Genomic DNA, 16,270 nt, shown 5'->3' on the forward strand with positions numbered 1-16,270 from the left:
TCTGTCAATGAACCTCTTAAAATTAGGTAACTATCCAGTTCAATAATTTACTTATCCTCCCTGTTACACACTTAGCGCTGGTCATGCATAGAAGAAAAAGGCCTCAATTCTTTACTTCTTACTGAAAACTTTTGCCTTCACAACAAAATGCTCAACAGTGCTGTCATTAGAGGAAGCCATGCAGAATGGAGAGGGAGGCTTGGGATGGGTGAGCGGATACAGGCCAGTGCTGAAGATACCAAGAACCACATTCTTATTTTCAGGTTAAATTCACACGTAGAATAAGGTATTTAAATAAGAACAGGGCTTGGTACACATGAAAAAAGTCCAAAAATATTTATTTTTAAAAAAAGGTTCTTTTTGCTCTTAAACAGCACTTGCTTTTTTGGTTTCAGAAATTAGTTCTGTGATTTGTTTATGTACCACATTTTATATCATATGTGGGGCAGAGGAGGAAGGGAGAGAAGTAAAATGGAAGAGGAATTAATTCAGATAATGAACATTTCCAGCTTCCAGCAGTTGGCCCATCAGATGGAGATCTCTGTGGATACAGTCTGCTCCCACTGGCAGTCACGTATCATCACCATCAGCAGTGCTGTCACTGTCGCTGGCCACAAGGACCTCTCTGTTCTCATAGGTCCAGAACCCATTCAGATCAATCAGAATGCTGGTAACAGTGTCTCCTTGACTGCTATTGATCAAGTCTTGAAGGGAGATTTTGTAAGGGTCCTTAGGCTTCACCATATCAAAGATTTCATCCTATGAAAGAGAAGTCAAAATTGGGAGAAAAGCCCCACACATTAATGAGCAGAAGAATGGCTATTTCATACCATATACAGAATGATCTTTGGGTAACTAGTGCCACCCGCACCAATTCACAAAAAGCAGCTGTTAAGCCCCAAAGCATTTAAGACAAAACACACTGACTGATTGGCTACAGTTCAGAGCAGCATCCTCAGCTCCCACATCTCAAGAATTTGATTTTCTGGGGAGGCTTCAGCCTCAAAGTGGCAAAATGAATCTCAGTTCACTTGTACGAGCTAAATTTTGTAGAAGCTCTTGTACTTTAAGTACTGAAACTAAATATACAGTAGGCAGTAATCAGTTTTATAGGCTGTTTGTTTCAGTCACCAGTCTGCCCCCTGTCCCCCAAGGAATGATCCCCAGAACTGTAAAACGGACTTAGCAAGTACTTTCAAGTGTAAGAAACAGCAACATGTATTTAACAGGTAATTTGTCTATTATTAAGGAAACTACAAGAACACATCAGTTATTTTACAGAGCAACTGCTGACTAGAAAGGCATTTTCAAACCTATGAGTGGGACAAGTCAGCTCATTTCTAGTACTCTCCAAGTAAACATACAGCAACCTAGAAATTATGATGTAACACAATTAAATTATTAAATGCTTATTCACAGATTTTACACAGTACTCCATTTGGTAAAGCTAACCTTGACATCCTGAAAAGAAACTGGTTCTTGTCCATGAATTTTCATTTGTTCCTGAATAGCCTAGAAAAAGGAGAAGTTAGGAATGGCTAGTGTAGTATTATACTGACACTGTACAAAAGTTATTAAATGCTTCTGCATTTTAAGCTGTATTGCCCTCTAACAAAGCATTCATGGTACAGCTTGCAGTAATTTTTCTTCCATATGTGAGGTGAGGGTGAGTTAAGGCATTATCAATGATACACATCTCTAAGTTTACAGTTCTTAATGAATACGATATGAATCTCACTTTTATTATGACCAGTGTTTGAGCAATTTGCATATTGTGTCCCTCAACACTCAAAACTTAAGATATTACTACACTCAAGCCATAAGGTTCCATTTCTGACACAGTATGAAATACAGGCTAAGGAAAGAGAAAAGGAAAATGACCAATGAACAGAAAGACAAAGCAATTATTTTAATGAGGTACTATTTAAACACCTGCACCACCAAACCTACATCTGCAAGTAACAGCTGTGAACAAAACTGTTTCACTAGCACAAGCTGCACAGCCTCTGTAGGTGCAGACCTATTGACACTTAATGCTGGCAGAAAAGCAATCAATCATTCACAGTCAAGAGGAACTGTTCTGATTTCAAGGAAAACTTAGAATGTTCCATGTCCAAAAGGAGACGGATACAGATCAATACAGAAATAAGGTGTGTATAGGATCCTGCCTTGAGCAGGCCTGAATGCTTTACTGACTCTATGTAGTCTGTACCTTGTTCTTCATCCTTCAAGCAGATAGCTAAGCACAAGGACATTATTATTTTATAATGCAAAGATCCATATAACAAAATTTGGAGTGCCTGTCCCTGTGTCTGAATAGATACTACTGAGAGAATCCTGCACATGAATAAAGCATCAAGCTCATAACTCAGCTGGAACCATCCACAGCAAAAATACTGTTTTACTGCAGAGCACTTCCCAAGATATCTCAGGTATCGATGAGAAAAACAAGATGGAACAACAAAACACCTGCCCCCTTTCCCAACCAAAATCACCACTAGTCAGAAGAAAAAAAAATCCAAAACAACAAAAACCATCTCACACAAACCACAGTTTGGAGAAACATTTGACAATCTTAAGTTAATCTGAACAGCAACTAAAAAAAAAAATTAAGCTTAGTTCAAATCTATTTTAGAAGCAACAGGTATAAATGCAGACTATGAAAAATGCAATAAGCTTTTTGCAAGCAAAGCACTGAATGAAAAAATCCCACAGCTGTATAGGCCTATAAATAAATTTCATTATCTTCATCTCTTTTAGTGAATTTCAGTATTACAGTTGAAATTAAAACCATGGGCAATAATCAATTAGAACTATCATAAAAGATTTTAACAGGCAATCATCACATAATCTTAGGACCATTTTCAGTTTAAAAAAAAAAACATCCCAAATCAATAGAAAATAGTTTTCCTACTCAAAATCAAACCAGTTAATTTCAACTGCAGATAAACTACTGAAAATACCTTTTGAAATCTTTCCAATTTTAGTCTTTAAAAAAAATTAAATCTTCTTAGAAGTCATTACTAGCCTGCCTGTGGCTATTGGCAATTTAAAGTCATTTCCTGCAGATCTGCATGCAGAAGCACATAGGCTGCAACACTATAAACACAGAAAATGGCCTACTTATAAAGAGACTTACCCTAAAGAAATAATTAAGGGAAAAGACATTCAGGTGTCCTTTGTTCTCTATATCAAGCAGTTTGAAAATATATTGCAGAGCTGCAGGCTCCTTTCTGTTTTCTAATGCAAGCACAAAGTCCAGGTAGGTTTTATAGTCCTAGAAGTAGATACAATCATGTTTATTACAGTCTTCTTTCTAAATTGATTTTGCAAGCAGGAACTCTATAATTGGCAGCTATTTCATTCTAGGGGATCAGTTTATTTTCTGAAAAAGACAACATGAAATAGAAAATGGCTGCTACCACTAATGTGCACAGAAAAGTTAGTTTTTAATGTCTGCTGATAACGGAAAATCCTGCAATTTTAGAGGCAAAATAGCATTCCAAGCATAAATCCAAGTGAAACATGCCATATATATGCTTTTAAACAATGTTTACTATATATTTAAACTGCTGAACATACCCAACTAGTGAAGAAAAAACATATAAAATGTTTTCATTATCATAAATTAAATGTCTAGTGGCAGTAAGCCTACTGGTACCAAATAGTGAACTATATGGCCAATTACATAATCCTTAAACCAGAGTCGGTGGTTTGGCAAATTACATGCAAGAAACATTAACTAATGTTCCAAACAAGTATCACACTTTTCTTTTTCATTAGTATGGATTTCTTGGTTTCCCAATCAAGATACAGCTGTGACAAGGTCAGAACTCCTCCAGCCCTGTGTGTATAATTACCCTGTTTACCTGTAACACCAGGGAGCTGTGCTGTCATTCAGAGGGAGCTTGACAGCCTGGAAAAATGGGCTAACAGGAGCCTCACCGAGTTCAACAGAGGGAATGCAAAATCCTGCATCTGGGGAGGAATAACCCCCTGTACCTGCAGAGCTGGGGGCTGACTATCAGGAAGCAGCTTTGCAACAGGCCCCTGCAGCAAATGCTGCTGCCAGCACCCTCAGCTGCATTAGGAAACGCTTTGGTGGCAAGCTGAGGAAGGTCATCCTTCCCTACTCAGCGCTGCTGGTGCTACATCCAGGCACTGCATCCTGCCCTGGTCTCCCCCACACAAGAGAGATGAACCTACTGGTACCAGTCCAGAACAGGAAAACCAAGAGGATCCCTCATGACCTCAGTGCTTATGGGATTCTAACAAAAAAAAACGGCAAAAGGGCTGAATGGTGAATTTGTAACTTATCACTTCACATTCCAGTCATCTGAATGCAGACAAGAATTCTGGCTGAACATTAAGTAAAGCTTCAAACAATATAGATATAAGGTGTTTAAATTAGTTAGACTTCTCATTTTTCATATCTACGGAAAGCTTAAGATGAAAACCAGTTGTCATCATGAAGAAGTTGACAGCTTAGCTAACTTGCACTAATCTCAAGTGTGCCACTTGTCTTTGCTTCTCTTTAAAGCATTACATATAACTAGAAAGTATTGCTGCATCTATACATTTTTTCAACATGCACTTTTGTAACTGAATCTACAAGTGGCTTTATCCTAGGTTGTCTGGATTCTCTATCACCTCTGCTTTTTCAAACAAGCAATTTTTTTAGGCCACACTACAATCACCTTGCTCTTAAGAAAATCAACTTGCTAATATGTTGCATTTGGTCATTTGAGTGCACAATGTTAAACAGAAGTTTCTTCACCTCAAGCTACTCTTTAAAGATACTATTAGACATTTATAAACTCAATAAGCCAAAGATGTTATGCTGTGGACAAAGGGAAAACATGTAATTACCATTTCACCATCATAAGTTAAGCACTCCTGAAAGACACGATCCAAAAATATGTTGGTCAGAGTCCCTGTTCCATATCGGGATAGTTCTTCTTTGCTGAGCATGCCATTGTGATCTTTATCAAGGTTTAAGTACTGACCTAGCAAGGAGATAAAAAAAGCAAACCATAATATACCTGTATCAGAAAAGAATTCTTTCAACAGAGAAAAATAAACAATTAAATACTAAATTTTCCAATTTCCATAATAAATTAATGCAGTTAAGCGAGAATTTACTAGATTCACAATAATATTCATAAAGCATCAGAAATAAGTACAGAACACGGAGGGAGAGAAGTGGGATTCCCAAAATGAGGTGTCAGCAGTTCTAATATAAGTGAATTGCTGTGGATACTGAGAGAGGAGCAGAAGGCTAAGAGCATATTACTTTATAGAAATATGCTGTAAGCATTAATAAAGAGCTAAAGAGGATGCAAAGGCATGAACAGAGCCAGAAGAGAAGGTTACAGAGGAATCTTGTACCTTGTGCAACAAAGTGACAGATTTTAACACCACAATAAAGAGCAACAGTGGAGAACCAAAATGATGAAGAAAGTCAGGAAGATAAACTGAAAGGGTGAATAGAGGATTTGAAAAGACAAGTTAGCAGGAGGATTTAACATGACAAAAGCAGAGGAAAAATAGCAGTAATAATGTGACTAAGTCATACAAGAAAGAGGAGAAGAAAAGTGTTGGCATATAAAGGAACCTACCATAAACTCTTAATGCAGAAGGAGCAGAAAACCAATTTGTTTCCTGACTTTCTTTAGAAAGTTCTTCATCCCTTAACTAAGTGAAACATAAAGTTAGAATTCAGAAAGAGTAAATTAAAATACAACAGTATATGTTAGAGACCTTTACCTCCAGTAAATCATCCAGGAAGCTGCAAGCTAAAATATCCTGTATCTTTATCTTCCCTGCAGCAAGAAAAAGAAAATACATTTTAACAGTTGCTCAGCCAACATATCCATTTGACTATTCTCATTTAGGTGGTTCTACTTAAGAAAGAAGTATTTGGAGCAGAAAAAGATGCCCTTTTAAGGAACAAAAGCTAAACAAAACTCATGTCTAACATCAAGGATAAGGCTCTAATTTCAGAGATAAAATAAAATACCTTTTAAAATGTTTGGACAAAACTACTGATATTGGCAGGAGCTATCCTGAAGCCTTAAATGCCAGAAAACTAGATTAAAATAAATGTGAATGTTCAATATCAACTACTCAAAATGTAAAATAAAAATGCAAAGAAAGCATGCTTAAAACATTTGATGAAATACTAATCTCCTAAGTGACATGGTATTCTTACACCTTCAAAACTCCAGCTGTGACACAAAGCTAAGGCAGCAGAATGCACTTCTGCTGGTGCAGCTCTGACTGGTGCACAGACCCTGTGCTAACAGCTGTGCAAAATAATGGCACTTAAAACTTCCCACCCACCTCTCCAAACGTTTGCAATTACCTCTGCCAGAGGCTGCTGCCCACACAATTCTGACCTTTACAAGGGGCACAGCTGGACCTTGAAAACACATGCAGTTTGTGACTTAAATCGAGGCCATAGGAGGGAGCTACACTTGTAACAAGCATTATCAGACCTAACTGCAGACCTCTCCTGGGTCTACATGGCACACACATTTAATCACAGGAAAAGCACATCACTCTAACCATCCTGAGCATTTCCACAGCTCTGTGGATGTTCTGACAAGCAGTTGTGTTGTTGGTTGTTGCATTTTCTATTCACCCTAAACACTTAAAAAATTAGCTACTGCTAATGGCTCATTATGATGAAACAGTATCTTATTTGTGTTTGAGAGATAATTCTATAGTACCTCAGCTGATAGGTATCACACAGAAATTCATTAGCTGTAAAAGTAGATTATTAAACTACAATAAAGAGTCATATTCAGTGGAGAATAATCTTCAATGCTGAACAAAACCCTACCAGGACAACTACACATTGCTTTGAAAACACAAGTAGCTTCAGTGGAAGCATTTTAAGAGACCTACCTGTTCTAAGAGGATCCAGAAAGAAGAAGAACTTCCTAACTGCTGTGCAGACATAAAAGGAATAAAAAGATTTTTCTAAGCCATCCAGTTGTGGCAAAGTAGGGATGAGTTCCAAAATATAGTTTTCTAAATCCTGCAGAATTAAGAAAAGGAAACAAGCATAGAACATTATTATTGTTCCATGTTTGCTATATTCCCTCCTTGCTTTCAAGTGTATTTTGTCAAAAATACAGTCCTGCAACAATGCAGAAAAGGGCATGAAAGCAGGTAAAAAAGCTTCTGTCCATGTGCAAGAAATCCCAGATCATATACATGCACATGTTATTCTAGGGCTGAAACAACCTATTAATGAATCAGAATTTAACAAAGTACATGATATCTATATGTAAATATAAATGCATTCCACTGTAGCTTTTTCAAATATCAGGGGCGTAACTCCTGATTGGCTTATCCCATTGCTTAATATTCTTCATTAAATCTTTTTTCTTTCAGTTGAGTGGTAACTAGGACATTTTTATTTACTTTATAATATTTACCCCATTTTAGAACAGGAGAATAATTCACTGAAGAATAATTTGTGATTTTTATCATATCCTACTAAATCTAGTAATCTAGTGCTAATGACAAAATCTTTGTAGATACAATCCTTTTTTCAGAAAACTACCCATAAGTTTAAAAGGCTAGCACCACTCTCACCACCACATCTCTTGAATACATGAATTGCAATTTATCCAAACAAATGTGCCCACCCCAAATCTATGTTATGATATAACCTTTTACAAGACAAGGCTAGAAGAAATTGGGATCTTTCTGATACTCTGTCATTTGATTTAAAGAGAGACATTAGGTTAATCAAGAATTTACTTACTGATTCTCTGAGGTAGCCTTGTCCTGCCACATCATATAAACTGAGACCTATTCTTGTCTGATGAAGCCATACTGTGAAACAGAAAACAGAATTACAATGCAAGACACCTATGGGGCTTTTAAGTTTATGCCAAAATTTGATGTTATTCTAGAGGCCAGGCACAGCTGGATTTTAAGTGCTTCTTCCCATTTTCCTGAGCCTTAAGCAAAGCCATGTCATGTACTGCTTAGAAACACTGTTTCAGTCTCTAAATTTTTAAGAGTCACTTGCAGTATACTATAAATATACACTTCATAAATATATACTCTTTATAATATAAACATACACCATTGCCACGACTGCCTTATAATAACTAGATGTGAAAAAAGGCTGAGCAGACACCACATTTTATTTGGTGTATCATAGAATGGCTAGGATTAGAAGCAACCCTTAAGATCACCTAGTTCTAGCCTCCCCCTGCCACAGGCAGGGATGCCACCCACTAGATCAGATTGCTCAAAGCCCCATCCAACCTGGCCTTGAACACTTCCAGGGATGGTGCATCCACAACTTCTCTGGACAATCTGTTCCAGTGCCTCACCACCCTCTAAGTATTTCTTCCTAACAGCTACTCTAAACGTCTCCTCTTTTAATATAAAACTGTATTGTCCTACCTACTGCAAAACTGTATTGTCTTACATATTGCAAAACTGTATTCTCCTTGTCCTATCACTGCCTGGCTAAGAAGTCACTCTCTCTCCATTTTATACACTCCCTTAAAGTACTCAAGTCCACAATGAGGGCTCCCCCAAAGCCTTCTCCTCTCCAGGCTGGACAAACCCCAACTCTCTCAGCCTGTGGTCACAGGAGAGGCTCACATCTTTCCTGTGCTGACTCCAGATGGGGTCTCAAGAGTCTCAGAGCAGAGAGGGAGAATCATCTCCCCTGACCTGCTGGCCATGCTTCTTTTGATGCAGCCCAGGCTTTCCAGGCTGCAAGCACACACAGTTGATTATATGGAATCATATGGATTCTTCTCTCTTACTGACTAAGAAATGTGTAGCAGTGCATTTTCACTGCACTAAACAGCTGCACTATGTCATATACAGATAGATTTCTCAAGCCCTTGTATAGCACCAGACACTGCAGCTACAGCCAAAGGACAGGCCCTCAGTTCTGAGTTACAAGACAAGAATTAGAATCATAGAAACATCTGTCTCTGTAATGAGAAGGCACATTAACTGGAAAATCTACAGGACAATGTGCTTGAAGCCATTGTCAAAGCACTGTAACAGTGATGGAGTATAAGAATAATTAAAATTAATAAATTAGATTAATAAAAACTATTATTCACATACTCAACATTAAATTTAACTCCCATTTTCTGAAGAAACAGTTCAAAAGTCCCTCTTATGCAATATCAGCTGTCCTTCAGAACATTCACTCTTCAATGTAAGTGTTTGGCACGGTGTGCTAAGAGTCAGATAGCAGGCATTATACAGTGAGGCTGTTTTGTTGTTGGCTTAAGTTTAAAGGTAAATGTATCACACATGAAGTGATTTGGTGGTGGTGGTGGCTTTATTTTTAATTACTATTTTGTTTGTTTGCTTAGAAGAAAGGCATCATCCTAAATACACAAGACTCAAAACTTCTGGGTGAAACAAGCTCTGAAAAACCTCTGTCTATCTGGGTGGGCCTTTCTGAAATACATACAATCCTAACAGGCTTTGCCACAAGTCTCCTATCCTGCAGCTTTTGGGTTTGTTGCTGGAAATGGGTCTATTACTCATTCCTTGCACATTGTGCACACCTGCACATCATGCTTCCTGCTCAACACATTTCTCATCCCCTGCATCACAAAACTTTAAGTTAGGCAGGCTGAGCTGCTCAGAGAAAGGTGCTGTTCTCTTAAATCTGCTTTAGCAGAGCTAAGAACACAGTAGCCAGGGCAAAAGATAATGAGACAATCTTCCTTTCTGCTAGCCAGCCCAGTATTTTTAAACAACATCTAATACATATTAAAAAAAAAGGGCATTTTTCAGCCCAAGTGGCTATTTATAATAAAAATAGCTGCAAGCATGGTAAGTGACAAGCACAGAAACATACTGACATATCTGACACACAGTTAAAAAATACAGACATCAATGTAGAAGGACAAACGGCAAACAAAGCTATCTGCCTGATCACAGTGGTTAAGATCACACTTGCCATGGAACTGTATTGCTTTGCAGTTCACAGTATTGCCTGAATAAAGGAAATCAGAATGACATGTATATATTACAAACATAATAATAATAATGGCTGGGGAGAGGTGGATTTCAGAGGTATGATGGACTCCCACCTTCCAGTAACAAGAAAAAAATCCCAAGCCTCAAAATAAACAGCATTTGTAGTTAAGGACAGATCTCACTACTGTTGAAGGGAACATCAAGTAACAAATAAAGCTGAAAAAGCCTTAAAATGAAACAACTTCTAACACAGAAGAAGCACTCACTAACCTTTTCGCATGACATAATTGAAGAACTGCATGATAGAGATTCTCCCATAAGGATCATTATGGAGTAATTTAGCAAAGATCTTTGCTGTAAAGAACTGCCTGCAAAACAAACACCCATCTGATTACACTGCACTGACAGATCCAGTTACAGTATTTGGCATTTACAGATCCTGTAAAATAATGTTTTAACACAGAATGTGATAATACAGTACACTGCACTCATCAGGTGGAATCCTACCGAGTAACAACAGTAAACTGCATAAAAAGCAGCTACCTCTTCTGCTCATGTGACTTTTCAGTGAGGTACAACTTTAGAGAGCTTTTATTCAATTTCTCTTCAGTACAATGTGCTTGGTAGCTTCCAAACTTCTACAACAATAAGCACATAAAAGAAACTGCCAGTACTGACAAATAATTGGCTTCTGCCCAAATTTCAATCACAAAGCTATGTGCACAACAGCCATCTCCAAAAGGAGCATAAAGAACTACCATTCACTGCACACTGTGCACATCTGGTAGGAAATTCTGCATCAGAAGATATTAGGGAAGGTTAGGCAATACCACTGGAGACATATTTCCAATTCATTTATATAATGTGCTGTTTGCTGACTACTGACATCTAAAACTGTTGATGCTGATAAAAATTTTTCTTCAAAAAGATGCACTACCATTCTTTTAGGCACCTCTATTACAAGTCACCTCAGAGAGGCAGAGTACACCTTTGCAAGGATGTAAAGGAACCAGTTCATCAGTAACTACATGGATATGATTTTTTCTCACCATTAAACTGTTCCCATCTATTTTAGCAGCTGAAAGTTACAGTAGCAATTAGGTTTAGTCAAAATGAGTACATACAAGAGAAGAAAGTCTTACTTGCATTTTGGTCCAGCTTTTTCACCAACTTTCAAGAAGTTCTCATAATTAATCATTGCTTCTTCCCCAATCATTGGTGATGTCTGATGTTTGTCCAGTAGAAACCATAGATTCTTAAAAGATATTTATATTTAGTTAAGAAGATATCTCTTGAGAGATGTCAACGTGCTTAAGATATAGCATTTAAGAAACTCAGCAAAAATGTGGGCTTAATGCAAGGGTTTCTCAATTAATCAGGACACATGGTCAGTTCAGCCAGAAAAGTCAGTGTGTGCTACTTCCATTCCCTTAAATGCTGCTAAACACATGCACACTCTCCCTCCCTCACTAGTATTTCTAGGGTCACATCCCTTTTGTCTTTGCAGTGTAATAAAATCATCCATCTTAGAAGTCTCTCTCAGTGATACATAAACAGAACTTATTTTATCATCTGGGCCCACCAGGGAAATCACTGCAACATGCTGGAGAACTGGAAGCCATCCATTTAGTCTTCACATACATCAGAACAAGGAAGCTTCACGCTGGCATTACCAGCCCAAGGCGAGGCAGCACTTCAGCTTTACCAAGTACTGTGTGCCCAAATACAAAGAACCTTACCACAAGATTCTGTGGGCAGACAGGAGATCAAACTCTGACAGGAGATAATCTAAATCCATTCAGAAGCCATTACAAGACATACAGAAATAATTTTCCTACCTGCAGCTCCTCATTATCCAACAGTTCTCTACTTTTTCTTTGCAGAAAGACAGCTCGAGATTCTTCTCTTAATTTCTGAAGCAAGACTTCATCTTCAGCTGGCAGCTGCAAACATTGTGGCATTTTAATTTTCAGCACAGGAGCATTCAAAAACTACACATCCAGCAAGTATTTTTAGGTAGTCTTGAGTAACACTTAACAGAAAATAGCTAGTCTACCAAACTTGCTTCTGCTACAAGAGGTATCACTTGCACACTGCCTCAAACCATTTCAATAATGAAGCACTTACCTAAAACAGGACATCCTTAACAGGAGAGAGAGGTACCTAACACCAGATAACCAATTGAGTAAGCACTTTCCCAAGGTTGCTAGGTATGAGGGCTCACACATAAAAGACATTTACTGCTGTGTTTTACTTGGGAGAAACAGAACATTCTGTTTTGTCGTAGGCCTGACTTTCCAAAGAGTGAAAGTCTACTAGACTTGTTTGGCCAACAAATAAAGATGATGAAAATGATGAAAGAACACCTAGTGTGAAAGTTCTGCCAATATTTACGTGCCAAACTGTACAGCACCACTGGAACTTGGAGAGTTGCACATGTATCCATCAACTGAAACACAGGTACTTGAGAACTGTACTGGCAGAAATGTGAGGCCCTAAGGAATACGTGACCATGAGAGGTTTGGCAGCAGCTGAGCAGTCACGTTAATGAGTACCAGTAACCATGAGAGGTTTGGCAGCAGCTGAGCAGTCACATTAATGAGTACCAGCAATATCAAGATGTCAACAAGTGCTCCCATCCTAATCTGATTCATGCTCACAAATAGGTTGCTGGACCAAGCATTTCTGATGGATGATGCAAGCAACAGATCCATCTCTAGTCTGTAAGACCAGTGCCCCACCGTTTTCATGAGGCAGCGTCCCACCGTGTCTAAGCAGGAAACAGAAGATACACACATGTAACACCAGTACATCAAAATTTATTTAGAACTTTAAGTGCCTCTGAAAGACAACTTCCTATCTTTACCAAGCAGACTGATTAGCAAAATATTTCACTGACCCTGATACGATTCTCAGTACTTATTTAAAACTGCTGAAATTCACAATTGTACAAAACAAAAAATTAGACTAAGCAATTCACATCACTCAGACTTCAATCTACTTTAGCTTCTGAAGCTGCAGGGTCCCTGTGAGTGAGCATAACTTTTTGTTGTAACACAGAATAGCCTCTTGTTAAAAGTTTATCCAGATACTTCACTTACCCTGTAGTAAAATCGTGGTATGTTTGCATATGACATGTTGTCACTTTTTTTCCCTCCTTTCCATTCCATGTAATATTTTGTGAACAATTCCATTTCTTCATCCTTTAGCTCTTGCTCACTCTTTTTGGCTGATTGACATAGAAAAGAATGTTCACGCTGTACTCCAGAGAGAGTTCTAGTGTAAAAAGGGGCTCGAAAAACAGAGTTAATACTGGGGCTTATCTGGCTGCGCTGTTTGGTAACACAAAAATGAGGTGGAAATGAGCGGAGCACAGAGCAACCACATAAGAATACGTTCCATAACTATGTTGAGTATGGTCACAGCTCTCTTTCAATGACTACACACACCCGATTCACTGCAAGGTGTGGAGTAGCTCACGGAGCAGCTCCGTGAGGCTGCCTGGCAGAGCAGCAGCGCTGTCTGAGACACACCTGGGAGCTGCGGGCCGCCCTCAGACCGGCTCGGGGCTGTCGCTGTGCACCTGCGCCAGCGCTGGCTGCGCTCCCCCGCGAGCCAAGCGCTCCCAGCCGCGGCTGCGGCGGGGCCGTGCGCCGGGCGGGGCCGGGCAGCGCAGCCCTCGCAGCCCTCACCGCTCCCTGACCCCTGAACCGCGGGAGTTTGGCTCTCCGCAGGGGAACTCCGGGACCCGCCCGGCCCCTACGGCAGAACCGGAGAGGCCGACGCTCGCCCCGCCGGCCGTGCCCCGCCCGGCCCCGCCGGTGACTGCGGGCAGCCCAGGGCGCTTCCCCGCCCGCTCCCGATCCCGCTCCCGGGGCACTCACGCGCGCGGCGCGCGTCCAGGCGGGCCCGCAGCCTCCGCTCCCACTCCATCGGCACGAGCCCGCCGCCACCGCCTCCCGGCGCATGCGCGCTGCCCTGCACGACGCGCCCCTGCCCTTCGAAGCCTTTTTGCCCACACCCGACATGGCGGAGCGGCCCCGTCCCTCCTACCGGGGCGCGCGGATCACGTGTCGCCCCGCCCGCTGAGACGCGATTGGCTCCACGAGCGAGCACGGGCCCGCCACGCGCTTCCGGGCCAATGGGAAGCCGGCCCTCCCTGCCGTGGGGCACGCGCCTGCCGCGCATGGCCGCCGCGCGCAGCGTCAGGTGGGACCCTCGCGGGGGCTGAGGGAGCGAGGGGCTGAGGGAGAGAGGGGCGAGCGGGAAAGGCTGTCCCAAAAGCCGGGGGTTCTGCGGTACGGCTGGGCCCAGTCCGCGGGGCACCGAATGAGGGACGCGGGACCCTGCGGAGTCTCCCCGTAAGGCGGACCAGCGTGCGGACCTCCCGGTATTTACCTGTATAATCTAACGTGCCCCTGGGATTTCAGTATAATTAGTGCCCGCGGTGTTGCTCTGCCTCTTTGGCAGCTACGTTACCTAGGATTTGGGGTTGGAAAAACAAGTTAAATGGAAGTTTGTCAGCAGGTGGAAAATGTGAGGGAAGCAATGTAGGAACCGCCTCCTGGGGCTGCCTGAAGGATCAGGATTGGGATTTCTCACCTGAAATCATCACCTGAGCTACCTTGAGTTTCTTGTTTGCTAGCGTGCAGATGGAAATATCACAGGAAACCACGGAGCAGATCATGATGTTGTGGTGTTATTTTATTTTTAGGAAGTCTCCTGACTTAACTTGGACAAAGGCAGGAAGAAAAACCCCGTGCTTTTTGTGTAGCTGCGTCAACGTTGCCTTTCTGCGTACAACATTGACGGTACACATCACTGCTGTAACCAACAAACAGGAATACGTAAAACATCTTCTCTAGAAAGAAAGATGACCTCATTTTGGATGATTGCCCTCGCAGTCTAAGAGATTGACTTTCATGAGAAAAGATTTCACCATTGTTTGTGGCCATAAGAGACAAAAAGGACTCACAGAACAAGCATTTGAAAACAGAAGCTTATACAGCTTGACAGCCCTTGGGCTTCTATTAATAACCATCCCCATACAAACTGTATTTTTCATTTTATAACTTCAGATACAGTGTGCTAATAGTGAGACAATTTGATCTTGTGATGGCAGTCTTTTCTCAAACAAGTCAGGGTTTTCAGGCTTTGCTATGGAAATGTCACATGTTCTGGCCTGTCTCAAGATGTCGACAACTGTTTGCTGCCTCTTTCAGCATCCCTAATAGGGAAAAAATTAACTATTTCAGTTCTATGACATCTTCCAGCACTGCTTTACCAGTGGACCCCAAAGAAACGGATGTCTTACCTGCTAAGAAAAGGTCTGAAAATGATTGCAAAGAAGGAAAAGGATGGGATGAGGAGACTAAAGAAATACCTGAAGGGAAATTCCACTTTTCTTCCTCTGTTGGAGCTGCAAAGAAATGGTCAATGAGTCCTGCTGTGGCAAGGCATAGGTTTAGCAATGTACAACCTCCAGAAAAACCTTTGCAGGCTGAGGAATGGGACAAACTAAAGGAAGATTTCCAATCACCTGAAATATTTGAAGAAGTGATGCTGAACAGTATGATCAGGTGCAACAGCCCCATTGATGTGGCCAAGTCCTTGCTGACCCACCTGGCAAAGCGCAACGGTGACATTGCGTACAACATGCTGGTCAAATACCTGACGCTCTGTGTCCAGCAGGGACAGGTGTCAGAAATCCGTGATGTGTATGACATAATGAAAGCCAGGTTCAAGATTTTAGAAAGTGGGGCTTACGGCCTTCTAATCAGGGGCTTGAGCAATTCAAATCAGTGGAGAATGGCCTTGACTGTTTTGGAAGAAGTAAAAAAGATTATGATTCCCTCACGGACATGCTATGAAGCTTGTATCAAAGCAGCCAGCCGTCACCAAGACATGAAACTCGCCTTTGAACTGTACAGTGAGATGTTGGCTAAAGATGTGGTGCCAACCTTGCACGTCCTGCAGTCGTTTTTTGACTTCAGCAGGGGTATGAAAGATGCTGAGCTACAAAAAGAGCTCTTTGGTGTCCTCTTATATTTGAGAGAGAACCAAATATACCCTCACAGAACATTTATGCAGAGTATAAAGCTATGGTTTGAAAGGTAAATAAAGTTTCAATTGCAAGATGCAGTTCATGAGGAGGAGGGATCCAGATTATCCCACAGATCAGCTCTGAGACCCCTCAACATCTCATTTTGATTTTTGCTTCTTCACAAGTGACATGTTGTCATGAAAAGATGCATTTTATTTTTGCTCACAAATTACTGTGAAAGTT

General features: G+C 40.8%; 2 protein-coding genes across 3 annotated transcripts in view; one reads left to right on the plus strand and one right to left on the minus strand.

Moving 5' to 3' along the window:
• Positions 1-321: 321 nt before the first annotated feature.
• PPP2R3C (protein phosphatase 2 regulatory subunit B''gamma) lies at positions 322-14,024 on the minus strand. The gene is made up of 13 exons (XM_054634726.2): positions 13,869-14,024; positions 13,086-13,213; positions 11,823-11,927; positions 11,127-11,239; positions 10,255-10,352; positions 7,778-7,848; positions 6,910-7,042; positions 5,767-5,822; positions 5,619-5,694; positions 4,870-5,006; positions 3,140-3,277; positions 1,453-1,512; positions 322-759 (listed from the first exon to the last, which is right to left on the minus strand). Exons 1-13 carry the CDS (start codon positions 13,915-13,917, stop codon positions 571-573), a joined length of 1,353 nt encoding a protein of 450 aa, XP_054490701.2. The 5' UTR covers positions 13,918-14,024; the 3' UTR covers positions 322-570.
• Positions 14,025-14,067: 43 nt separating this feature from the next.
• The window catches only part of PRORP (protein only RNase P catalytic subunit), a 39,812-nt gene continuing 37,609 nt past the window's right edge, over positions 14,068-16,270 (plus strand). The window contains exons 1-2 of one of the 2 annotated variants that reach the window (XM_054634988.2): positions 14,068-14,193; positions 14,699-16,097. In XM_054634988.2, the coding sequence (XP_054490963.2) occupies positions 15,100-16,097 (998 nt within the window). In that variant the 5' untranslated portion in view covers positions 14,068-14,193; positions 14,699-15,099. The other variant, XM_077180443.1, reaches the window with a different exon arrangement.

This window comes from Agelaius phoeniceus, chromosome 6, assembly GCF_051311805.1.
Source record: "Agelaius phoeniceus isolate bAgePho1 chromosome 6, bAgePho1.hap1, whole genome shotgun sequence".
Classification (NCBI taxonomy): domain Eukaryota; kingdom Metazoa; phylum Chordata; class Aves; order Passeriformes; family Icteridae; genus Agelaius; species Agelaius phoeniceus.

Excerpts from the sequence above, each read along its gene's own strand:
- PPP2R3C (XM_054634726.2), bottom strand. The coding sequence starts at position 13,917 with ATGGAGTGGGAGCGGAGGCTGCGGGCCCGCCTGGACGCGCGCCGCGCG. Across the intron at positions 10,353-11,126 it reads AAAGCTGGACCAAAATGCAA|GCAGTTCTTTACAGCAAAGA; the intron begins GTAAGACTTTCT and ends TTTGTTTTGCAG. Across the intron at positions 7,043-7,777 it reads AAGGCTACCTCAGAGAATCA|GATTTAGAAAACTATATTTT; the intron begins GTAAGTAAATTC and ends TTAATTCTGCAG.